This window comes from Eublepharis macularius, chromosome 11 (genome assembly GCF_028583425.1).
Source record: "Eublepharis macularius isolate TG4126 chromosome 11, MPM_Emac_v1.0, whole genome shotgun sequence".
NCBI lineage: Eukaryota > Metazoa > Chordata > Lepidosauria > Squamata > Eublepharidae > Eublepharis > Eublepharis macularius.
In genome coordinates, this window is record NC_072800.1 from 28,084,720 (window position 1) to 28,111,800 (window position 27,081).

The window sequence follows — 27,081 nt, forward strand, 5'->3', positions numbered from 1 at the left end:
GATAAAATGCAGCAGTTTAAATTCTTTAACCGGGTTCCATCCTATCTACTTTATTGCCTGCTCAAATACAGCTAAATGGTTATGGTAAAGAGCTCTCACTCCCTGGTTACTAGATGCCTGCTCAGATTGCTTTCATAATCACACAGTCTGAAAATGTCTTTATAATGAACTTGTCTTTACTAAACAGTTTATGGATCAGTGAAATTTGCTGTGCTGACACAATTGTCTTGATCCAGCTTGTCTTGATTCACACATTTACCAACGCCTTGGGTCATTTTTAATGGAGAAGTATAGTATCAGTATTTTAAATAAATATCCGAAGATGTCACACATGTGCACAAATCTTGTGCGTTTTATCTTGCAGACTGTATTGTTTGTACATTTTACAACCTTGTCAGCTAACTTGAGTCTAGAGTAGAGGCAGGCATGAACTGAAATACAAACCGAAGTTCGTCATGAACTGGCCGGTTCGTGGTTCACAAACCGGCAGTTCCTGGGAGCTAATTTCTCACAAACCGTGATGAATTTTAGCCCAATTCATTTGGTTCGTATTTTGGTTCGTAACCGCAGACAGCCAGGCGCCGATCAATCAGGGATAGGAAAAGGGTACACCTTCATACCTCCACTTCCTCATCTGGCTAGAGATAAGCTTACCGATGTAGACCTTCTGTGAGTGTATGCCCCCCACCTCTGTGATATTGGACTATTTGTTCTCTGTAAAAGCATAACTATTCAAGGAGACAGATGACTCCTTATGTTGTTCCTTCATTTTTCACTTCCCTCTTGATTTGAAGTAAAATACATAATTTTTGGCAGGGTGGAGCAAAGAGCCAGGACCAAGTGCTGGAATTTTAAGTATTTGAAGGAAGTCTGACTCTTCTGTTTTCCTTATCTTCATGATGATGTCAAACAATGAATACTTTGAATCTGGATTCCAAAATATTTCTTGTCTGTTTGTGTTTAGTGTCATTCCCAGAAGCAGAAAAAGGCAGGTCAATTAGCATAACTAGCATTGACAGAGCAATACTGGGGGCAGATAACAAAGAACTCTTAAATTCTGTGCTTGTGGATCAGGATGGGGTATGCAACGGATGCAATCATCAAAGAAAATGCACGTGCTACATTTTCACGAGGTTCATTTTTAAAATGTGCATGACATACAAATAGAAGACAGCTGGCTAGCAAATATCCACAGTGTTATTAGGAAAACTATGCAAGGAGGACTATTTTCTCTGTGTACAGTAGACTTGAGTATTACTTTAAAAAATGAGACCAATGCCAAATTGGTAAACAGTGAAGTATAAAATGATAATATCTTTATCCAAGGCATCAATTCATTAAACATATATATATATTTCAACAGAAACTATTGGATTTCTGTGTGAAGAACTGCAGCTTTGTTGCTCAAACGATAATTCACGAATCAGTTAAACAGAAATATTTGGAATGTCAGGTGCTTGAATAGTGTTTGCACTGAGCTGTGTGCGATCCAGAATAAACATGCAGCCCACTCTGATGCATGTTTACATAGAAGCTAGTGCCAGTAAGTTCATAGGGACTTACTCTCAAGTAAGTATCCGTGGGTCTGAAGCCCTATAGCCTATTATCAGAATGTTCCTGGAGTGGCAGCCACTGATATGCCTACAGGTGGACATAGGTGGTGCATAGGAGGGTGGGACATATAACATTCGGAACACATTGACCTGTAACACCCTCACCATCAGTTCTATGCACGCTGTTGTCCCTCACACAAATATGATAGTTTGTCATTAGGGCCAAGAGTGCATGTCAGGAGCTTTTCTCATGAGCAATTCTCTTATACCTTGAGATCACAGGGACTGATGAGAGAGGGTAAAGGGTTATTTCGTATTCTGAAATATTTAATTTTTAAAGCCAAGGCAACATGGTTGAGTTGCATATCTGTTTGTTACCACAATATTTTTTTTGGCCTGTCGCATTGTCATAATAATGATGAAAATGTCTGAATTAGCTCTGTATATTGCAGGCTGCTCAGTCTTTTCTCTTACTGAGGAGGGGGGAGTCCCAAAGCCCCAAACAGATTGGCTCTCTGTTATGTGGAGTACTCTCTGTTCTCTTTGCTACTTTGCATAGCAGAAAAACATTCATCCATCAATGCCAGGTTTTCTTATTTATTTTCCAGTTTAAAATGGATTTTATAGCTGCTAACTGATTTTCTTGGCATGTTTATTAGGGGTATGCATGAAAAAAAGGTTTTTTAAATTCATTTTCAGCATTTTTTGCTGTTTTCTTTATTACATTCATTTCCCATTTCTGCTAGTTTTAATGGGAAACATTTCCATTGCGAATCTCCTCTCCCATCTAACTGGACTGAAAGATCATACCCCTTACTTATGGGATTCTCACGACAAACTTCAGATAAATAGGATGGAGCTCCCCCATTTGATAGGCAATGAAAGCTTTCATTTATACCATGGGCATAGGGAGGAATTTGGCAACCTAAGAAAGCAAGTAGTGGACACAAATGATTACAAATGAAGGATCCCTATTATAGTGTAACGACAGCATGGATGAGGAAGTATATGTTTCACGATGAATATTTCATATGTAGGTGGAAGGAGGCTAAGCTCTGCCCCCACTCCCACCTTGGTAGCTTGCTTTGGTATCCTCTGGGTTTTGGAGCAGTTTGGGGCAGCCTGATCTGTCTGGGAATAATACAGACTTCCACAGACAGTACGGAATATTACTAAGAATTTCTGAGCAGAACTACAAGTGACAAAAGGCACAGATTGGACACTTGTCAGCTTCCCTCAAGTTTTGATGGGAAATGTAGGCATCCTAGTCTTGCAGCTTGGCTCTCTGACTGCTGTCCAATGGACTTTTCAACTGTCACTTGTCCAACATTCCGCCAAGCTGCCTACATTTCCCATCAAAACTTGAGGGAAGCTGACAAGTGTCCAACCTGTGCCTTTTGTCACTTGTAGTTCCGCTCTATGTGTTTATGGGAATTAATTGACAAAACAGATGTAATGTGCATCCAGAACAGCATCCAGATTAGAATATGTGCCCGCTGCATTTTGGACCAGTTGTAGCAGGCAGATAACTATACTTTTTGGTACTCTTAGCAGGAACGCAAGTTAATGTAACACAATAAGGAAATATTAATGTTAGGAATGTAAAAATAAATTGAGAGATTAGGGCTGGACAAACACGCCCTCTTTAATTTCTTTTTGTTTCAGTCTGTTGTCATTGTGACTGTTTTCAGTCTATCCATTTTTGTTTGTGGTGTGTATATAATTTACTTCTTTTACACATTTTATATACCATGTAAATGACATTTACTGATATAGAAATAACACTGAAAGATGCATAATTTTTCAGGGAAAATATTGGCAGGAGGAAACAGAAAATGTGACAGATGTATAGACTCTAGACGTTACTGGGAGTTCTGTGCTGGAAACTTAATCTTCGAAGCACATGTGGACCCAATTCAGCTTGGGACCATGGTGTGTGGGGAAGAGAGGGATTAAATGTGCCCTTGTGCCATTTGCCTGACCTGAAACATCCCCAGGGAGCTGCTCTTTGCCCTGTTGGGGAAACTTACATGTATTGATGGCAACCCCTCCATTTCCCCGATGGTTGCATAGTGGCTCCTAGGTCTATTTTAGGTCAGGTCAGGAAGGCTTAAGTCCCTTCTCCCCACTCACAATGATTCTCATTGGAATCAGGCTTGTATGGATCTAGAAATTATGTTCCCAGCAAGGAATTCCCAGAGCTTGTATAGTAAATTGTCCACATGGCCACCACATGTGAATAAGCCCTCAGTTAAGAGCCTTTTTTGGAGAAACGTGGCTCTTGGGGAAAAGTGCCTTTTTAAAATCTGTGTTTGGTGCTCTTGGATTTAGGTGATGCATCCATGCTAACACAGGCTACCATAACTCCCGAGACTATATTATTATGCCTGGGAATACTTCCATGCAGGGCTTTTTTTCAGGGGGAACGCGGGGGAACGGAGTTCTGGAACCTCTTGAAAATGGTCACATGGCTGGTGGCCCCGCCCCCTGATCTCCAGACAGAGCGGAGTTTAGATTGCCCTCCATGCCACTGACACAGAGGGCAATCTAAACTTCCCTCTGTCTGGAGATCAGGGGGCGGGGCCACCAGCCATGTGACCATTTTCTCTGAAGGCAAGCCACTGAGTTCCACCACCTCTTTCCCCAGAAAAAAAGCCCTGCTTTCATGTAATTTACCAAGGTAACTGGCAAACTAGGTATGTCTCTTCCATAGCTAGGCTGGCTTTTCCCTGAGTGTGAGGGTCAAAATAAACTTTATACTGGAGTTCTGTGATTGGAACTCAGGATATGAATCAGGGCTTTGACACTGGCTAAGGGAGGGTTGAATCCACCCCTCCCCCAGTTGCTTTTATCCCCTGTAGGAAAAAAATATGGTACATTGAAAAAACTTCCTTTACTATCATTTATTTATTTATTTGATTTATACCCCGACCTCCCCAAGAATGGGCACAGGGTGGCTTACAACATCCATAAAAATACAATAAATTAATCATAAAGCTATAAAATCAGTAACAATCTTAAGACAGTCATTAAAATAGTCCAGGTGCCTTATCCAGAGGGTACTTAAATAAACAGCTGGGAGTCTGCATATAGGCCATACATATGGGCATAACACATGGCCAAGGGCAGTCCCAGAAAAAGTGGTGGTCTTAGGTGGAAGAGGGGGGACACCCGCTGGTTCTTAGCCAAAGGCTCGATGGAACATCTCTGTTTTATAGGCCCTGCGGAACTATAACAGGTCCCACAGGGCCTAGATCTCCAGCGGGAGAGCGTTCCGTCAGGCCAGGGCCAGGGCAGAAAAAGGCCAGATGGATGTCTTTGGGTTGGGGACTACCAGGAGTTGCTTGTCTGCAGAGTGCAACACCCTGCGGGGGATGCCATGAACCTGATCCATATTATGTTCGCTGCAGCTGCTTTGTGGAGCCAAAAAAATACTGGGATTTCTAGTCATAGCCACTCTTTTCTCCCCTGGTGAGTGAACCATAGTGCCATTTCCTTCCTGCTTCAATTTACCCTCCTTCCTTTCTGCCTGCCAGTGAACAGTTATCTTGCTGCTTTCCTTCCTTCCTGCTGCCAAGTGACCACACTCTCCTTACATACCTTTCGGGCCTGATTTGAACCAACCTGGTATTCTCAGCTTCTTTAGAGGTAAGGGAGGTCCCCTCAACCTGCTATACTCATTGGGCTTTGATAGGAAAGTGCTGTCTCTGTTCTTTGATCCACAATAGCTGTTTTACACATGGTCGTAATCACTTGTATATCACAGTGATTGAATGGTGACCTTTAATGGCTTTGTGCATTTTTTCTGCATATGGTTGATGCTAGGTGGAGCCCCCCCATCCAGTCGAGCATGGTCTGTGCCCTCCCCACTAGTGACATCCTCCATCTGTTGAGCTCCACTGTAAATGCTCTGGTGAAGGTGAAAGGGAGGTGCCTCGTGTATGCGTATAGTGCATTTTATTATGCCGCTGAGTATACGTGTATATATATGTATTTTAAATGATAGGATGTTTATATATTTATGATTTTAAACTGTGTAAATTGTTAGATGTATTTTAAATGCATGTAAATTGTAATCTGCCCTGAGCCTGCTGGTGTGGGGAGGGCGGAATATAAATATAATAAATTAAATTAAATTAAAATTTTCAGGCTGGCCAAGAAAGAGCCATTAAAAAACAATAAACAATATACAATAATACTGTATGTGCAACGAACAGATCTGCAAATGGATTGTTTAAACGAGGTGGGTTTTTTTGTTTGTTTCTGGTTACATCCTACTATGATTTGTGATTTTTCAGAAAATAATGGACTCTAGCATTTTATTGCCAGAGGTTCCCTGGTTTATGATTACAGCTGGTGAATTGATGTGCTGCAATGAAGTAACAGCAATATCCTGAGGGCAAATGTTCTCCCTGCAATGGCGTGGCCTACCTTTCCTTCATGTCATAAAAATTTATAAAGCTTGCCCCCCGCCCGCCCCCCGCTTCAATCCCCGGTGTTTTTGGAATTATGATAGATAGCTACTATTCTTTCAGTGTATTTGTGGGAGAATGAGTCACACTTTTAGTCTTGTTAATTTGCTGAGAAAGAAAGTAAAAGTGTAATTTAACTTTCAAATGGAAAGAGTGTTTTTATATCCGCGGAGGTTTTATTTTGTTTCATTTCATTTTAAATGCGGGTGAGGTGTTATTTGAAATTTTTTTTACATATGAGAAAGTGATAGGGAAAGGACCTCTCGTGACATGCTTGTTCTAAAATAATGTGCTTTAATTGTTTTAGAAGGGTCCATTTCCATTGTGTTAACAGTGCCAACAACAGAAAATGGTTGTGCTAAAAACAGTAAAGTTGACGTCACTTCTGGAAGTGATATCATCCTGCAGGCCTTGGAAGTGCTCCTGGGCTTCACACTGGGCTGATTTGGGCACCCAAACAGGCTGAATCAACCCGGTGTGAAGCCTGGGAGCACTCCTAGGGCCTGCACAATGACATCACTCCCGAGAGTGACATCATCAAGCTGTGCTGGGAGCGCCCCAGGAGGCCCGTTCAAGGGCCTTTTCCCCACTGGCCAGGTGAGTGGTGGTGGGAGGAGGAGGCTGGGAGCGGGGGATCCCCCACTCCCACTGGGAGAACAGCAACCATAACTGAAAACTTCCTGCAGATTTGGAGGTGAATGAAGCCTGAGAAGAGTGGAGTTTGGGAACAGGGTGAAGCTCAGCAGGGATGTGATACCATACAACCCACTCTCCAAAGATACAATTTCCTCCAGGGAAGCTGATCTCTAGAGTCTGGAGATCAGTTGTAATTCCAGGAGAACTCCAGGCCCTACCTGGAGGTTCCTCACCCAACTGTGTGTTTCTGTGTGTTTGCCCATTGCTATAACGGAATTCTCTACCTCAGTCCTGGCCCCCATTCCAGAGTACAACAAGGCTGCCCATCAGTGAGAAAGAAAAGCTAGGCTTCTGGCTCTATTTTTGCCCTTGTCTCTGCAGCACTGCCTGCCTGCCAGCCAATGCGTATAAGCAAAGCTTGCAGGACAGATAGATGGCCAGGCCGCCTATTGTGGGAATGGAGGAAGCTATAGCCTCTGGCCCTGTCCCATCTCAGTCCGTCATCTGCATGCCAGCAACTAGTAGAAATAAAGCTTTGCCTTTGCCTAGCAAACACAGCTGAAGATGATGATACAGATCACAAAATTACAGGACTCATGATATAGAATCAGTGCTCCCGAACCCTAGCCACTAATATAATACATTATTTGGCAGCCTGTGAAAACATTGCACAGAGAGAACAAGAAGTGGGCAGGCTCTCCTGTAGTTTACCTTGGGTTTTAGCTCTCAGAAACGTAACATTTTGAGGGAAAATAATCAAAAAGCTTATTTATGGGAACCGTAATCTGAACTCTCTGTGAACTCAGAACACCACAGTATCCTGCCAATGTCATCAGGACTATCACAGGTTTTTAAGTACCCTCTTGAATTTCTCCTCTCCTCTCCTTTTCCACCCCACCCTATCTTATCTACCTTGTTGATTGGGGAGCAATACAGTGGTAAGATCAGGCAGGCGAGATGGGAAACTGCTGCTATTTTTACTCTTTCTCTTATTTTTCCTTAGTGTGTATGTTGCAGCCCAACTTATGGCGAGTGCAACCCCATAAGGTTTTCAAGGCAAGATAGTTTCAGGTAGGAAGCCGTGTTGTCAGCAGTAGAACAGCAGGATTTGAACCCAATGACATCTTAAAGACTAACAAGATTTTTCAGGGTATAAGCTTTTGAGAGTCAAAGTTTGTTACCCAAAGAGTAGGTCTCTTTGTGAGTTGGGGGGAATTAGCAGCTAGGAGAAGGCAGCGAGGGGGAGGATAACTGGGACCTTTTGCACCTATGTATATGAGGATCCCTTCCTCTAGAGAAACCTTTTAATAAACAGGCAGATGTTCAATCAAAAAGGTTTTTAAAATTTAAAATACTCCAGATCAATTGCACAGAAAACACACAGCACACACACAGAGCTAACTAGAAAAACAGAGAGGAAAGAGTTGCAGAGTTGGGCTTATAGTTGCCAAGTCCAGAAGATAGATGGCATCCAAGGGAAAGCAGCTTCAGTGACCTGGACTTCATGGCAAGAAGAGGGAGAAGGGGCTCAGACATGCCATCTGAGGGTCTGTGGAAGGTCCAGAGCACACACACTTGAGCACATGGCAGGACAGTCAGATATACTGTGAAAAATGCCCTGAGGCAGGACTGAGAGTCTCTGCCCTAAAGCAATGCCTTAATGGTTGTTCCCAGGGTGGGACAAAGGATTGTGAAGCTGTCTCTGGGGTGAGACAAAGAGCTGGCAAACTGTCTCCAAGGTGGGACAATGAACTAGGAAGGTTTGATTAGATCTTACTGAGAGGAACTATAGGTGTGAAAAGATTTTTGATAACCAACAATGGCTGGATGGGTGAGGCTATAATAGGAGAGTGGTAAGGATAGAATTGGAAAGGTGTGTGAATGGATTCATTCAAGTACTTTTGGGGACCTCCGTTGTTTTATGGTTTTGTGCAACTCCAGGGTGTAGGGCGGAGTTAGTCTTACTTCACTTCTCACATGCCAGTACTTTTCCATCTCCTGCCTAGCCAGGCAGCTTGTCTGTGTTTTAAACACATGAGGAGAGGGGCTTATAATATTCTATATTCATAAACCTTCTTAATATCGTGAGGGCAAGTGTGACCACTTACAAGCTCCTTTCTTTAGATACATCTTCAGACTCTCGAAAGCTAATACTCTTATAGCCTGAAAAATCATGTTGGTCTCATTGGACTCAAATCCTACTGCTCAAGGCAAGAGATGTTCTGAGATGGTTTGCTATTGCCTACCTCTGTATACCAACCCTGGTCTTCCTTGGTGATCTCCCATACCAATACTGACCAGGTTTGACCCTGCTCAGCTTCCGAGATCTGATGAGATCAGGATACCAGGACCGTCCAAGTCAGGGCATTTTGCTTCTACCCAGTGAATTCTGGGAATTTCTGTGCACAGAACGCACGATTCATTCTCAGAGTGCCAGACATGAATTCAGTTCAAAGAATGCACTGTTGAGGATGGGAGACAAATGGAAAGCTTTCATTAAAAACTAAGGACAGTCTTGTTAACTTCTTGAGAATGTGAAAGTGATATTTGGAAAATAATACAGGATTAAGGATAAAATTTTAACACATTTCCCATATCTCACGTCTGCTTTCTGATTTGCATGTGTTAAAGTTTACTTGTGCTTGAGGTCTTTTTATACATCTGCCCAGTTAATGAAGTCCATAGACTCTCTAACTCTTCCACATCTCAATGGAATTTCTTGAAAGTTTGTCAGATCCTTAGGCTGTGATATGGTGAACTCCTTTGCATGCATAGAATTGTCAACCAGAGCCACCATCCACCATCTACCATCCAGCCATTTCACATTGCAAATTGTGGTTATTGTCCTGTTTATGTGCATGCACACACACACAGGGTGCCCTCTTCTTGTGTGATTTGTTTGTGTGTATTTATTGAATAATTTTTATACTATTTTAAATGTTAAATGTTATTTTAAATCATTTAAAATGTTTTAAATGTTTTACTGTTATAATGTTCACTATCTTGTGGACCCTATTTGGGTAGATAGGCAGCACATAAATGTTTAAAATAAATTAATAAATAAAAATAATTCTTGGGTGTCTCTGGATTAGTGCCATAATGCTGGTACTCAAAGGATGCTCTCTGCTAGGGATGGTACCAGGAATTAATAGTTTGGTCTAAGCAGCCGGCTCTTGTAAATCACTGATAGTGATTGTCAGCGACTCAGCACTACTTATTTTTTTAAGCACCAAGGATTTAATTTGCATCTATTAAACCTCCAATGTTTTACCACTGATATTCTAACATGGACTTTTGAATCCAATTGGATATGAATAAAACCAGACTCCTTCCAATCCTTCAAAGCACCCTCAAATTAGGAACTCAAGAAGTCAGTTCTTCTTTTTTTTAAGTGGACTATGCTGTACTGTTTGGTATAGCACAGCAGGAACAGTAAAGGAAAGTTAGCTATTGAAGAGGAACCCCAAATAAATGAACTTTAATCTGCAGAGAAGCATTTGCAATTCCAAAGAAGATGAAGGTTAATTGTCATGCAAATAACTATACAAAACCACCATTCCCTGTGGCTTTTATATGGTTATGTGCTCCAGAGGAGAAATGTAAAAGATCAACTAAATGAACAGGATGAGGTATAAAGATTATCCAGAGTGCCATTTTAAATTGGGGAGGATTGACCAGGTAGAATTTCCTGACCTTAGCTTCAAAGAAATGGTTTCTGAATTTATAAATGTTAAGGTGGTTCAGTGGTTGACAGCTGAAAGTATTAATTTCATGGTTGGATAGATATACTGCAAAGTGTCGGTGATAAAACAGGCAATGCCCTAACTTTTTTCTTTTGAGATGCGTCTTTAAAATAGTTAACTTTAAGCATGCTAGGCATCCAGATAGCTAGAGGTAAATATTGAAACAACCACTTACATAAGACTTCTGTTAGATTGCATCCAGCATTGGCTTGTTGGAGGCCTCTGGAGAATTTGCAAAAGGGCTACTGTTAGGTCATGTTACTTTCCTCCAGCAGCTGAAAAAGGAAGCTCCATTTTAATGCCTTGGCTAATAGTCCTTAATAGGGGTGTGCACCGCCAAAAAATCTGGGGAAAAAATCTGAAAATCCACTTCGGTATGCTCTGTAAAGATTCGGATCATACTGAAGTGAGGGGGAGCAACCCCCCCGGGGCAACCCCCCACTTAGGGTAGGTAGGGAGAGGGGAGGCCGATCAGCTGGGCAGCAGGCAAGTGCAGAGCTGGCTCCTGCGGGGCCTGCACCGCTGCCTCCGCAGTGGCAGCTGGGTGGCGGGGAAGTGTGGAGCCCAGCACGGCCCCGCAGGGTGGCAGAGAAGGCCGGAGCTGCCACTGTCACTGCTGCTGCTGCCCCACTGCCTCCGTGGCTGCAGTGGCCTGCTGGGCAGCCAGGAAGGCTGGAACCACCACTGCTGCACCGCTGCCTCCACCACAGCAGCAGCAGAGCCAAGGTAAGTTGGGGGGCTAGGACTGGGGGTTGCAGGGTTTGGGGTTTTTAAAGGGCCCTGCTGCTTGCAAGCGGTAGGAAAGGGGCCCTTTAAACTCCAGCTGCCAAGAGGGGGGATTTCCCTCCGCCTGCCCGCTGATAGTTTAAAGGGACCTGCCACTTGCAAGAAGCAGGGAAAGGCCCTTTAAACTCGGCACGAAGCTTTCCAAAGCAACCCGAATACTTCGGGGAAGCTTTGATTTGGGATTTCCGAATCTTTACAAATCGGGTCCGATTTGGGTGTTTTAGCCAAATTGGAAACCCGAAGCGCTCACCCCTAGTCCTTAATAGACCAGCAGTGAGTAGAATTACACCCGTTTAAGCCCATTGACTTAACAGGCTTTAGAAGGTGTAACTGTGCATAGGATTTCACTGAAATTTGTGGAGATAGGTGTACACTTTAAAAAGTCATCTAAGCTTGTGTCCATTGCTACATTTTGAGGTAGTAAATGCCATAAGCTAAGTAGGGGCTATGTAGGGGCTGGGCGGCGGGGAAATAAAATCTATGGAAATAAATGTTATTTTACGGTCAAAGACCAACACAATAAAATATGTATAAATAGAATAGTTATAAAAATGCATATACAATCATAATGTAAGGAATAGAAAAATATTTTAAAAGTAGTAAATATGTATCACTAAATCAGCTTTGAACCTCTGTAGACTCTGGTAGCTGCACAGAACTTGGCCACTCTGTCTGAGGTTCCAGGCTCAAGATTAGCTAACAAGACGGAAGTATACCATTCCTCCAATCTTCCGGAGATTTTCTGGAAGAGAGATGAGATGCATTTATGTCTAAGATTGTCATAAAAGTGGCAGTGCAGCAATACATGACTAACTGTTTCAAGCTACCCACAAGATAGCACAAGATCATAAATGGACTAGCAACAGAGGCCACTGTGTGGAAAAATACAATGGACTCTAGAAAACTGATTTGGCAGGCCCCCTCTGTGGGGCCTTGGGAGGGCCACGCCACCATGCTGAGACTCCCTGCCACTTCAGTGGACCCTCAGAGGCCTGCTGCAGGTGTAAGGTTGCCAGGTCCCCTTACCCTCTGGGTGGAAGACCTGGCACTCACCTTTGGGTTGTCCTCACTTCTGCACAAAGCACCTATGTTCCTGGGATATGCAATGTCATCACTTCTGGGATGTGGCATCATTGGGCAGGCCATATGACACCCCGGGGAGTGCTCCTGCAGTCCGCAGTGGGCTGAATCGGGCCTGATTTGGGCTGAATCGGACTCGTTTCAGGCCAAATTGGGCCGCTGTGGAGCCCGTGAGCGCTGCTGAGGTGGTGCAATGGGCCCTGCAGTGCTCCTGCACTCCACAACAGGCTGAATCAGGCCCCATTTGGGTTGTATCAGTCAGCTGTGGAACATGGGAGCACTGCTGGGGTGGCACAATGGGCCCTGGGGTGCTCCTGTGCCCTACAGTGGCCCAATTCAGCCCCAAACCACTGCAGTGCCAAGAAGTGCTGCTGGGGTGGCACAGTGGGCCCTGGAGAGCCCCTGCGCTTCTCAGCAGGCTGAATTGGGCCCAATTTGGGCTTAATTGGGCCACTGTGGAGCCTGGGAGTATTGCTGAGGTGGTGCAAGAGGACCAGGAGTGCTCCTGTGCTCCTCAGCAGCTCGATTTGGCCCAAATTGGACTGCTGTGTAGCCCAGGAACACTGCTGGGGCAGTGCAAGGGGCCCTGGAATGCTCCTGCATGTCACAGCAACCCAATTCAGCCCTGATTCAGCCTGAATTGGGCTGAAATTTTATATAGTAGGATGTTGCTACAACTGGAAGTAAAATACCAAGTATACAAGGTATACAAAACCTCTTTTGCTACCATACCATTGGCAGAGTGTCTGTGCCTCAGTCAGGACACTGAACTGATTAAGAGTAACAAAATATTTATTAATGGAACTAACAAATTGGATAGGAAAGACAAGAAAATAAGATGCTCTCCCTGAAAAAGGCTATGTGCTAAAATGTTTAACTTACTATACATAACTGTAACATGTATGCAAACTTAAGATACCCCATTTCCTTTATGGCAAATGGGAAAAACCTAGTCTTTTTCAGGTAAATAGAAGTAGTTTATTATTTTTCTTAGGATTCCCTAACCAAGTCAGGTTGATGAAGAATTCCACAAAAAATGAGACTACGATATATTCTTGTTGATGTATTCCTTTGGGAAGCTTTCATGAACCAAGAGAGCAATTTTTAAAGTTGTAGAGATATCTTTGATATTTGTTTGTGGTAGGTAAGTTTCTTCAAATATAGTCAAAATAAAATGTGTTAAAGGGACTTTCAATGTGATTGTTAGATGATCCACAAGTCAGGAATCGAAGTGGCAAGAGCAGCAATAAATCCTACCAAGGAGATTTGTTTTTCCTGTTTTGGTTCTGTGCCCAGATAATGTGAAAAAGAGGGGGGAAACTGGATCAGGGAAAGTTTACACAGAAAAGAGTTTGATTCATTTGTATGTCGAACATGAAGAACGATCATCATTAAGTGCACAGAGAATTGTAAGGCTACAAAGCAAATTAAAGATCAATACGCCCTCTAAAGAAAGAGGTTGTTTAAGTATGGTATTCTTCCAAAATCAGGCAACTATATGGGTGCTAAAAAATAAGGAGATTCAAGGAAGGAAACAATCATATGAATATATAAAGTCAAAGCTGTCTAGAAATTCATAGGTAAAAAACAGGTCCTGGAAATTTTCCTGTAAGACACTGACGCAGTGCAGGTCAATGTATTCTGTATGTGTGAGGGACCATCCATTGCATGGATACCAAGCATGATGAGGGTTTTGAGAGCAGCCAGTCCTATCTTGACTAGAGATGGGCATGAACAGCAATACAAACTAAAAAAAGCCATGAACTGCCGAATCAGCTGTTCGCGAACAAGCTGTTCGCGAGGCCCCATTCTAAACGAACAGGTGGTCATTGCTGTTCATCAAGCCAGACAATCTGGCACCTGCAATCAATTCCCTTGGCAACCAGAGGTAGGGACTGCCTGAACTCTGTCTGAACTCCTGCTGTTGCCCTGGAAACCCCAATCTAAGCCCAATTTCGCTTGATAGGCAGGTGTTCCTTTCAAGTGTGGATCTCCAAATTTGTTACAATGAAGCAAAAAGCAGGGGGGAGGGGGGCTCCCAGCTCTGGTTTTGCAGACAGCGAGAGAGAGACAGTTGCTGTTGGCATTTTGAGAGAGAGACAGGGAGACTGCATTGGAGCTTGAATTTTCTTTGTGTGTTCCAGGGCTGCTGCCAGGCTCTGGGCCAAGCTATTATTTATTACTGGTACCTTTCCTGCTGCCTGCTCAGGTAAAGTTTCTGGGAGTGGTGTGGTAGGGATCTACTCCTTCAGGTTCCAGGGCTGCTGCCAGGCTCTGGGGCCAAGCTATTATTTATTATTGGTACATTCCCTGCTGTCTGCTCAGGTAGGGTTTCTGGGAGTGGTGTGGTAGGGATCTTGATGGCTGGAGGAGAGCCTGCTGGCCCCCACAAACAACAAACAATGAACATGTTCATGTTCATGTACAGATTATGTTTGTCAATGTTCGTTGTTCATGGATGGCAATGAACAACGAACACCATGTTCGTGGTTTTTTTCTGTTCATGCCCATATCTAATCTTGACCCTTCCCATGTATCAGAAATGCTAATGGGAAGTCAGAATGTGTATTACAGGATGTTTGAACAAATACATATGCTCCTGGCAAGCATTTCTACATTTTCGGTTGGGAATATATTCCGTTCTGCATTTGCTGGAGTTTCACATCTTGAGTGTCACCTTTGAAACAGACATTGCCATGAGCTGAGGTTATTTTATTGTCTTGCCCCTTATAAAGAAGATACTCTAGGGAGGACTTAAAACATAAGTAGACTGCTTTATTGTGCTCTTTCCCCCCTTAAGTATCATGAAGAGAAAGCCATGCAGAAGGTATAAAACATACAGGTAATTTTATTGTAAAGGTAGGAAGAAATCTTGAACAGAACTCAGAGGCTGAATTCCATAAATCCCTAGTATGGCTAACCAGGTAGGCCAAAACACTACACTTACAGTCTTTGTCCATACTGTCTTGAGAATCAGATTACAAAAACACTAAATAGACAAACTTGTGAACACAAAGAGGGGAAGAGGCTAAAGTTACGAAAATAAAACAACTGCCCAGCAACCACTCTTTTGTAATAAAATAGTTTTATGAAAGTCTCCCTATGTTGTAAGATCTTACATTACTGAATCTTAGAAACTAGTAACTGGAAACCTTGAGCACCACTTTGTGGTGACTCTTCTACTGTAAAATAGAGCTATGGCTGTAACATAGAAAATTGGAATGATTGCAAAACCATATTATGGTGGGTTTCACAATCAAATCTTGGCTCCCTGTCCTCTTAGACTGTGGTGGTGGAAGAGTGCAGCTCTGAAGTCACGGTGGAACGTAAACCGGGAAATCCATATTGCCCTGCCCACAGGACAGTCACATGTGACCAATTATTCTTTATCGGGCAATGGATGGATGGGTTAATTGTGGAGTCTCCAGTGTTTGCTTCCATTTCCCCCATTCTTTCGCACCGGAGGGCACACTAAAAATAACAAGAAATGTATGTTTTAAGATGGCATGCCAAAAGATCGAGGAACTCTGCCTCCGCCCCTCCTGCTCCCCCCCCCCCAAATCTCTCAAGAAAACAGCATGAAGTACAAGACATGCGAGTACTGGGAAAAGAAAACATTGCAACATCTCCACTCACTTGTTTGTGATCAGCTGTGTTTCTGTAAACAACCATGACATAATTATATTCATAATTATGAAGAACTACAAATAATTTGAAGGATAGCCACCACATGACGGATGAAGGAGAAGTGCAAGGGGTGTCAAAGACCGGCAAGGTCTGCAGGTTAACGCATATGCCATCACCCATGACATTATAATGGTGCTGATGCTTCCTGCCCAAAGCATGTGCCTGACCACTGCAGCATGATCTCATTTCCGAGACTGGACACACAATAATTTCTTGGTTCTTGCTTGACTGTATAAAGGGCAGTGCCCACCTCCACTGTCTAGACACCTCCGCTGTCCAGATCAGTTTGGGCGGCTTCAGCTTGCCCTCATGTGAACCAGACTTCGAAGGCTTGTAATCATTCAGCCACGACAAAAAGCTTCTCAGGCATGCGGGTGTAGAAAAGGAGTGACAGGTGTATGCTGTGCATTCATCCTCCAGCCGATGGCATCGATAAATTCTTAGAGCTCCTCCTGGTATCCATTCGATAGAAATACTTCTCTCACGCACCAAGATTATAAAGGGACGTTCAAAGCTCAACGCACGCACAAACTAGTGGTGCATGATGGGATACCACTCTCAGTTCTGGGAGAAATGGCGAACAAACCCGTGCCAACACAAACATGGGTTCAAACGCAGTATGGCTGCGGTGTGCAAGTGTACAGCCAGTCCATGGATCGGCATGTGTAAGTTCTTTCGCGTGACAGACACCTGTAATTCGTATTGTTTAGTTCAGCTCTAAGTGCCACACCCACTTCAGGACCCATCTCAGGTTCATGTAGTCCTCATGAATCCCTTGCATTAACTCTCAACCACAACTTTGCAAAGTGGCAGCTTTCTTGTGAAACCTGCTGTGTTTTTTTCATAAATGTGTGTGTATGTGTGTAGGAGCTTCCACCAAGTTGTGTGACAGAGGCCCTTCTGTTCTTGTATTCAAGGCAGTTGTGCTTCTCCTTCAGTTCCAACCATGCTTCTTTTCTCCGCTTCTACGAGCCATCCTTATTTTTTTTTGACGACCACATCTGCATCAAAAGCAGTGGTATTCTGGGAGAGGAAGGAGGCCTTTTCTTCTTCTCTGTCCTTTTGGTGCCTTTTTCTCATCTGCTATTAGATAACAAGTATTACACCTTGGATTAACTTTATGCAACCACAAACCATTTTTACTATTTGTACAGATGGTTGAAATTGACATATAGAAAAAATGATAATTCCTGGCTAGATCAACTTTTTAATCTATGGAGGAAAAAGGCTTTTAGGAAATGTTTGGACTTGGACTATTATAGTGACAGATGTTCAGTATACTTAAATCAAAACTTTTTAAAAATCAAGTGAGTTGGTGACTTGAAATGTACTTCTTAAAAGGAAGAATGAGAACCAGTGAGGAAGTAAACAGGATGTAATCTGGGAGAGCAGACCAAACTTGCCCTCTGGTCTCAAATATCCATAAGTCTACCACTCTTCTTTGTACTATATAAATGCATTGTTTCAAGTGTATTATACGGAGGAGAGTAAAGTATTGCTCTTGGAGAAGGCAGAACATGTTCATAACCCCAGCACTGTGTGCTGTAGCTTCTGAGATCCTGCAAGAGAAACCATATTTCTGTGTATAAAATACTTTTTCTCCCCAAGAGTATTTTGGACCATTAAACTGGTCCAAAAATGGACCATTAAAGCATTAAACTGGTCGTTGGTCCACAAACACTACACTCATCATAATGATGGATATTAAGTTGGTTTAGTTCTTTAAGAGGGAACAGAAAGGAAAGATACAGAAATGGCTCAGTACTAGGACTTCTGAATGTGTGATATGTATATCAGGGAACATTTATTGCATTTTCCCCTATTTGAATGAAACAAGTACATATGCTAGTTGCTGATGGTATTCTACAATTAGGGTTGCCAACAAATTGAAAGAAAAATATCCTGTTCCTTTAATAGATTTGAAGTGTGGAAATGGGCAGTTGAAGCATTTCATAGCATTGGAATAAAGAATATCATACAGTAAAGAACAGCCCATTGAGCCTCTATTAAAGGGATGGGACATTTTTCTCTAGGCCCGTTGGTAACCCTACCCACAATGCAAATTTTTTAACACAACTATATTCTATTAGAGGCTTTGATAAAGTATTTTCACTTGAAGATTTCTTAATGTTACAATTAATATCGCTCATGATGATGAGAATGTACATAGTTTGGATATTTTCCAGGTTTAGGCTTTATTATTTCTTAATATTTATGAAAAAGTGTTTCATTTTATGCCAACGTGTAGAACAACGTAATGGTTTCTGAAATGCAGTTCTTATACTAATCTTTATTTCAATAAAGCTGCGTCCATCATTCCTCAGAAAACATTGATTTTCTGTCAGGTAAATCAAAAAGTAGATCTGTCAATTTTGTCAAGTGATTCAGAATAATACAGATTGACTCTGAAATCAAGGCGCCTTTTGAATCCAATGATAGAAGCTTCAGTTTTTCCAAGTGTTGGCTTGTATCCTCCAGAAATGTTCACATGAGTCAATCTGTATTATTCTGAATCACTTAACAAAAGCATTACTTTCTTGCCTCCCTTCTTCCACTGCAGTCCAAATTGCCCCCTGAAATACTGTTCTGGGAGCCAGGGGACCCTGTGAGGATTTGGGAGTTTGCTGCTGGATGGGAGGAGGAATTGGAGAAAATTGCTGCCCTTCCATCTGCGTAGATCCTCTGCTGGGTCCAACCCATTGTAGGAAATGTATGTCTCTAGTATGTCCACTAAAAGAAGCACAATGCGTACATTTTCTATGTTGATGCAGATGGAATATATGAGAGATTTGAAGGACCTGAGACCAAATTTTTACAAGATGTCTGGTTTGAATTGAATATTCCCCTTCAGTTTTGTTTTTCCTTTCTGAGAAACAAATCCGCAAGTCTTTATTTTTGAGCCAGTTTCTTTTGCCTCATGCTGATTTCTTCTCAATAAAATTAACTCATTTTTCAATGTCATTTGTGTCAATTACATATAAATAGAGTATAAATGGGCATAAAACAATAATCAATGATAGCAACAAAAATGAAGTGAATTGAAACTGAATATGATGACTGTGCCTGAAATAAAAAAAAAATCAGGGAAAATGGCCATATCTGTCCACTCGTTTGTGCATGCATTTTCTTTTGGCACATATAAATGACAAATGGGGTTTTATACCACTGTATTGATTGTGGCTTTCTACTGAAGAATCCTGGAAGTTACAGTTTGTGCGGGTACTGAACATTCTTTCTCAAGGACTTATTTAGAGAACTACAGTTCCCGTAGATCTTTAAGCAAATGGAAACAGTGTTAAAGGGGTGTGCACCCCCAAAAGATTCGGCTTTCCTGCTTCTGGTTTACCCAGAGCAGGAAAAAAAATTCAGGTAAACCCAAAACCCGAAGCTGTAAGCCACTTCTGGTTCAGGTATTTAAGCCAATTCAGGATTATTAGGGAAGATTTGGCCATTGTTTCCAATGGGAAATGCTGCTCCCGGCTGGGGGACATTTTCTTCCCTAATTACACCAAATTTGCAGGAGATCCTCTCCCAGCCATCCTCTCATGGCCACCCAAATTTCAGGGAGATTGGACTTTGGGGGTGGTGGTCATGTTATGGCCCCCCCAAAGGAGGTCCCCCGCCGCATTATTCCCTATGAGGACTAACTTCACACCAGAGAATCACAATAAGAAAAATTTGATTAAAAATACGCAAGACTATATGAAGCAAGTGAGTGAACAACCAGAAGTGAACTAATGAACAACCTCCCTCAGTACAGCCAAACTGATGGTACAGTATGGTACAGTATGGTACAGTATGGTACAGTAGCTCTTTCCACCCTGCTGGCCAGTTGAGCAGTGGTGGCCTGGCAGCCTCGTTAGTTTCAAACTCGCTTATGTGCAGTTTAAGACTGCAAACAAAAGAAATATGACCATGTGTTCTCTTCATACATGGATGTCAACTGAGCAGGTTCTCTGGAGAGACAGCATATGCAATTTATAAATGAAGACATGTAATGCAAGGGAGGAAGTAGCCTCTAAAGTTCAGAGAGGTATATGGTATCAGCCTAGGACCCTCAGAAAACCTTTTAGTGCAGTACTTAAATATATTAACTAGAAATTTAATACGTGTATCTCTTTCAGTGGAAATATATGCTAGGAATTTATAACCATAGATGAGGAAGCTAGTTCCAGGGTTGCCACGTTCCAGCTGTGGGCAGGAGTTCTCTTGCACCCAGGAAGCCCTTCTTGATGCTGCTCAGTTGGACGGCAGGAGAAAAATAAGTGGGAAATGGTGGAGGGAGACTGCCAGCATCCCAATATGCTAATGTAATTTCTAGCACAACTGGAAGTGACATCATTGTGCTGCTGGCAACTCTCTAGCATTCAGCCAAACTCTATGGTTAAGCCATAGAGTTTTGGCCAAATGCTAAGACATGACCAGTGACATGCTTTTGTTTCTTCTAGTCAGACTGGAAGTGACATCAGCATGTTGCCAGTGACATCATTTTGTTGCTGGTGAGGGCCTCTCTCCAGCCATGAGTCTCCCTCACAAGGCTGGCAACCTGAAACCCTAGGATGTTAACCATATTCATTTTGGAAACTAGAGTTGTGCCCTTTCCAACAGCATTAGTCTTCAATTCAATATTTTCAGTTTTCAGGACCCCAAAGGAGGACAACATTTTATAGTGATTTCTATAGTGTTTGAGATTTCTCTGCAGTGCTTTAGAAGGCAATTTGGAGGAACCGTGAGGGACTGATGAAAGAAGAGCTTGATTTATATCTAATCCTAAATGCCTTAAAGCAAATTACAGCACTTTAGAGCAAGGATTTCATTCTTTCACTCCTAGCAGTAGTCCTACTGCCACATAGCTGTGTTTTTTCCTGAATATTCTCTGTGTGGGAGAGCCTGTCGTTTTGTTCCATTTCAAGGTCTCCCAAAAGCCACTCAAAAAGCTTCAGACCGAGGCGGAGGTGGTTAGCACATCCAAGTTGCTCCTCTCTGCTTTCAGACCCTCGGTGCCCCCTGAGCAAAAAACAACAGAAGCAGCCGTCCTCAGCCACCACTGCTTTAAATATCTTGCCACGGGTTTAACAGTTGACCCCTCCCACTCCCGTCCCAAGCTTTCCTGTTTTTAATTTTCCCACCTCTCTGTTGCCAGAGTGATAGAAGCAAATCTTTCCTGATGGGCTGCTCTGGCCTCTTCACTCTCCTAACATGTCATTGGACCTACAGGTAGGCCTGCATTCTACTGATAACATTTATATAGCTTCCTAGTTGCCCTGGAATCACTGTCCAAGGCAACGTGAATTCAAGTCTCTTTTCCCCTCAAGGGTTCTCCAGTGATGCTCATCATAGATGAGCTAACTCTCTATCACCTAATTTATAAGTGATTCGGAGTTAACTTGAGCATCATTGGAGGACACAAAGAAAAATGTTCATTTTTTTATTGGTTTGTAATGGCATTTCTGAGGGACTACATCTCCCAAGAGCCACTGAGTCTGACCTAAGAAACAGTTCCAGATGGTTAACTGTCTACCGAAACAGAATAAAACAGAAATCCAGTAGCACTTTAAAGACTACCAACATTTATTCCAGCATGAATTTGCTTCTTCAGATGTAATCAAGAGGAAATCATATTCCATTTTTTATGGGGAAAATTACTGAAGAGGAGAAGGGAAGGGAAGAGTTGGGGACAGAGAGAGGCTTGGTGTAAAACCTGCCTTAAATCTTTCAGTCGTGATTCTCTGTGTAAGGGATTGGAACAGAGTAGGGCCATTTCCACTTGTTCTTAAAGGGACGGCCCACTCACTGAACGCGGGTGGCTTTTCCGTAATAGTATTATCACTTCCTCCTTTGGCACACATGACTCTGCTTTAACCCACATACCATCTCCCTTCTCTCCCCTTCCCTATGAAGAGTGATGTTGAAATGTACTAGTTTAGAGATGTAATTATTGTTCCTCAGCAGGATGTTTAATTGGAATGTCTAATTTGAAAGTGGATCCCCACAACTGCATGTTTGTGTTATACAATCAAAGTATGTTAGATATTGTAGACAGAGACTTTCCATTGAAGCCCTTGGTTGTGAGAGGAAAGCTATCACTAATAATCATCACATAAAGTGGTTTGAAAACACACCCTGAAAGATGACTCACTCGATATGGGGAAGAGAATTTAAAAATGGACACACTGCTTAATGAAGTCAGATTTGACAGATTATCACAAGTATAACTAAGAACAGATTTGCAGTAGTTTTATACTTGAATGGAAAATACATTTTGTGCCCCGTTATCCACGAAGAGCACACACTCTTTTTTCAAATGTGTGCATGTGGAAGAGACGGCTCTATACCTAATCTCTTTTTGTTTTAAGGTAAAGCATCGAAAATACATATATACATAAAAGTTGACGTTTGATGAGATGCATACGTTCTGTGCTTGGATAGTTCTACCTAATTGTAAAACATCTGGTGAGAATTGACCCAGTTCATAAAATAGGCGATGTCTTGTTAGGGATGCTGTAGACTGTGTTGAAGGATGCATGCACTACTCAGGGATCGCAAATAGGGTCCAGCATCAATAGGACAGGAATGAAAACGCTTTTCTGGGTGGGGAGACCAGGGCTGGGCTAAAAAACGCATCACCATGATATCCTCTACTAATGATAACTCATAAATATTTTTTTCTTTTATGGCTCATGATTTGTGCTGAGTTCAAAGATGCTTAGGCCTGATGGCGGCAGACTGGGCATTGTTAATTATACAATTTGCAAATTTTATTAACTTGTGTAAAACCGGAGTTGCAAATAGTTATTGGGATCATCCAGTGCAAACCTCTGCCACGCAAGAGGAGGACCTAAATAATCCCTGGAGGATGCCTAAAGAGATTTAAAAAAAAAAATTAAACATGTCCAGTGGTGGTGATTTCTTGACTTCCGTAGCATACTAGTTTCATCTGTCAATTGTTCTTATAGTGATACCTTTTGTCATTGGTTTTTAATAACAAATAAATTTAGTAGCAATGAGCCATTTTGCTCATTGGTACATGGTTTGTGGCTGGTTTATCGTTTTCTGAGTTAATGTCATACAGTAACTTTTCTTTTGTGCTCGCTCAGGAAGGCAAGCCGACTGCACTCAAATAGATGACTTTATCAGAAGTGCATTAGTGGAATTGCTTTACTCAGTTGCTCGTTCCATTTTAATTGACGACAGCCTTTCCCCTTTTGGGATTACTCTCTCTCTCTCTCTCTTGCCCCTATACTTTCGTGTGTTACGGTTTTGCTTTTGCGTATGAAGTTAAAAAAAAGAGAAAAGAATGAGAGACGTTGGCCAGGCTCGTGCTGACAGACGACTTTTCCTCAGTTGTCGGTTTTCTTGCCAGTCAGCAGAGCGGCTGGTAAGTGGAAGAATACGAGAAGGGGAGGGCATTTGTGGGTGTGTAAAGCAGAGAGAGAGAGAGGCAGAGAGAGAGACAGAGAGAGATTCAGCACTGGAAGGAATGAGGGCTGCCTTTCATAGCACAGAACGGAGATGCACAGTCCAGCAAATAGCAAGACAGATCACTGAAAGCTGTACATCTTCCAGTACTTTCAGGCCTCCCATTCAGACAGTTTGATTATCAGCCAGGTTCCCCCCCTCCACCCTCCCTTGCCCCTGATAAAGACCCCTGTCAGCTGGTATTACTGATTGTATCCTTGGCTTGTTGTACAAAGAGCAAAACCCCAATCCGTGGTTGCATTCCATCTGGAGAGCAGCCTCTAATCCTTCCCATCACTCCCAGGACCATGGCAAGCCACCACAACAGCCCTCTGTGTACACCTGGGGTTTTTGCTGGTTGCACACGCTCCTTCTAATCCAAGTGAGGAGGGGGGGGGTGTTTGGAAGCAGAAAAAAAATGTTTGCTGCTTCTGGTCAGTGTTAAAAAAAAAGTGGAGTGTGTGCATGTTTTGGGAGACGCATCCATTCTCTCTAAACGTGAGCCAAAGTGAAAACTGAGAGTTATGGAGTCGCCTACGAAGGAGATTGAAGAATTTGAAAGCAACTCTCTGAAATACCTCCAGCCGGAACAAATAGAGAAGATATGGCTTCGTCTCCGAGGGCTGTAAGTGATACTTTATCTTTCTCTTTCCCTCTCTCTTTCCTTTAGTTTCCTTTTGTTTCTGTGGCATTATTTTAGGGTTCTTTTTTGCCATTTCCTTTTTTAGCATCCACACCTGTATACTGTATATTCAATAACTTCCAGTCACTTTTCTTTGAATGCTTTGAAATTGCATGTTACAGTGACGAAATGTCACTTATGGTAACTCACGACAATGATGATTTAATATTGAAAGTTTCAGTCAAAACCTCGTGGCATATTCAAACTAAGCAGACTGTATACATTTCCATTTACTTAAGTATGTTTTCATGCATTCTTATAAACCAACAATGTCCAAAGCCCCTGGCAGCCTGAACAAACATGGAAGAAGAGGCAGTTGAAATTCATTTTTAATAGAGGGAAACCCATGTCTGTTTTTATTAATACTTAAACCAACGGTTCAGCTTGAGTTCGTTTATTCAGAGTTTGGGAATGAGCACAGTTTGTACTGTGTTGAAGGTCTGCCTAGTTATGCCCGACAGATAACCTGAGAAAAGTAATATTACTTATATAGTTATATTTCATATGTTCCTTTTGTGATAAGATATCTTGTTTCTGTGTGTGCAAATGTGCAAGGAAATAATTATTAGAAGTATTAAATCTATGTAATGGCAGTGCAGCACTTGCTTTATTCTGTTTCTGATCCAGCCTAAGAGATGTTAGCACATTAAATGGCATCTGCCCAGATGTTTGAAACAGAATGTTGTTTTTTAACTACACACTCCAGACTGTGATGAACCTATGAAGATGATAAGGATAATAGAGAGCCCAAACATACCCTCCCCACCCACCCCTATTCCAAACTTCAACTTCCAACATTCTTTCAATGTGTTGGCTTGTTTTTCATTTCTTTCAGTGACAGCACAGTTCACAATGAATGTGAAATTCATTTGGAAATGTTTTAGTTGCCTAAGATGAGAAACAAATGTGTATTGCTCTGACAGTCTGTTCCAGGAAGTCTGTTTTGTGAAGAAATGTAATCAAGCCCAAGTGACAGCTGCCTCACAGCAGTTCCAAACAGAACAGCTTTTCAAAACAAAAAAATCATGATTTTTGGATCTTTCTGCTTGGTACCAAGATGACCTAAAATATGCTGTGCAAGATCATAATATCCCTTCTGATCAGACATGCCTGTGTGTCCTGTCTAAGAATATTGGGATAGTTCAGATTGTAGTATGGCTGGATAACCAGAGCTGCAATCCTTCCTGAACTCAGAGCAAAGCTAATTCAAAAGAATTTCATTTAATTCAGTGGAATTGACTTACGTGCTGATGCAGCAATCAGAAAACCCTTGTGTTCTCTGCAGTGTATGATCTTTGTCTTAATAGTGCAATCTATCTCTTTCTCTGTTAGACTCAGAACATGTGCACAAATGCAAAACAATGCACAGTATAACACTTGTCATCTTCACTAAGTTAAAAAAGTTAAAAAATTCTTTTAAAAAATGTGCTGTTTTTGCTAGCAATGAATGTGACACACTGCATACCTACCCCAGTGACCAAGCTTTGGATTTCCCAGGCAGGTTCGCCATTAATTTTAAACAAATACATTAGTGGGACAGAGATCATTTCATCACACTGCACCTCTGCAGAACCGTTCAAAAGCGAGGGAACCTGAACCCACTGGCAAAAGAATGTTAGTCAAGTAGAAAGAACAATGGCTTAAAAGAAGTGTATCTCAACAGTGCCTGTTCGTGCTTAGAAAAGATTTGAACTGCATTCTTAAATATCTGTAACAAGTTACGGTAAGATGCTTGTATGTTGGAGTGACACATCTTGGGACTGGGCTTCAAGTAATCATAAAAAAATGCAGATTTTCTGTTCTGGGTATCCCATGATTGTGGCTGGGTCCAAAGGCTGATTGTTGGGCTTTGTATGCGTCATGGGGATTTTCTGGCTGTTATTTCCATTTCCTGCATGTCCTAGTTTATATTTTCTCCACACAAAATCATCCTTTTTTTGGGTCCTCTATCATATTTTACATACATACTGTTTCACATATGGTGTTCTTGGTAGAAATATAATGTTATGTCAGATTTGGCCTTTAGTGGGATTATAAACCCTTGCTGGCACCCAGGAAGGAGAATTTGTTGCATGGAGTCAAGATATTTGGCATCGTGCCAATGTGTGACATCACTTCCAGCATGAAACCAGAAATGACAACATTGCATCAAGGTAATGCTCTAGGAATCACCCAAAACTTAATGATTAAACCATAGAGTTTTGGGTGAATCCTAGACAGTCCTGCTGTGATCGTGTCACTTCCAGTTTCACACCATATTTGATGTTGTGTTGGCAAGACACTAAGGACTAGAAAGAGAGCCACCTCCTCTGGGTTGAGCTTGGTTGTCTGTATCATCTTGCTTATGTAATAAGGCAGATTTTACTTCAGATGTCATAATGTAATAGAGCAGTGAAATGGCAGCCTATATGGACTGACTGTATCATCCCACCAAGCAGTGAGAATTTTACCACACATTTGTGCTTGGTTAGAAATTGGAGGGAAGCTGGAATGTTAACTAAATTTCCTCACTTCTTGGCATGATGATAACAGACAAACTACTTGCCAAGTGGTTTTAAGCTCACTGTAGTAATTTGCCTTGTGGTAAACGGGTAGCTGTATTTAGTCTCTGGATTGTAGAAACCCTAAAATAACCCCAGTTGATGGTCTGCCTAGCTCTCTTGCCCTTTTGGAATGAAGGAGAGGTTCTTTACTCCAAGCCATCCTCCAAATACTAGACAAATGCATCCTGCGGTCAAGCCTCTCTCATAATTAGGATGCCATGAACTGAGGACAGGAAACAAGAACAGTACCAAGGCCAGACGTGCCTGAAGGACAAAGAGCAAATTGAGTCTGGCATTCCCAGATGACTCAAGCAAAAAGCCATTTACACAAATGAGCAGGCACAGCTCCTCTGTTCAGAACATTCTTACTCAGTGAAGAACCACTGTGAGAGAGGCAGTATTTAGAGCTAACTTTTATAAGTGTATATGCTGCATTTCTAC

General features: G+C 42.2%; 1 protein-coding gene across 4 annotated transcripts in view; it reads left to right on the plus strand.

The window, feature by feature from the left end:
* Window positions 1–27,081, plus strand: part of PDE1C (phosphodiesterase 1C) — a 334,910-nt gene that overhangs the window by 90,822 nt on the left and 217,007 nt on the right. For 2 of the 4 annotated variants that reach the window (XM_054992062.1, XM_054992063.1), the window contains exon 1: window positions 23,940–24,040. The exons of the other annotated variants lie outside the window; for them this stretch is intronic. In XM_054992062.1, the coding sequence (XP_054848037.1) occupies window positions 23,940–24,040 (101 nt within the window). Of the gene's footprint in view, window positions 1–23,939; window positions 24,041–27,081 lie in introns of those variants that run through there. 4 annotated transcript variants of the gene reach the window in all.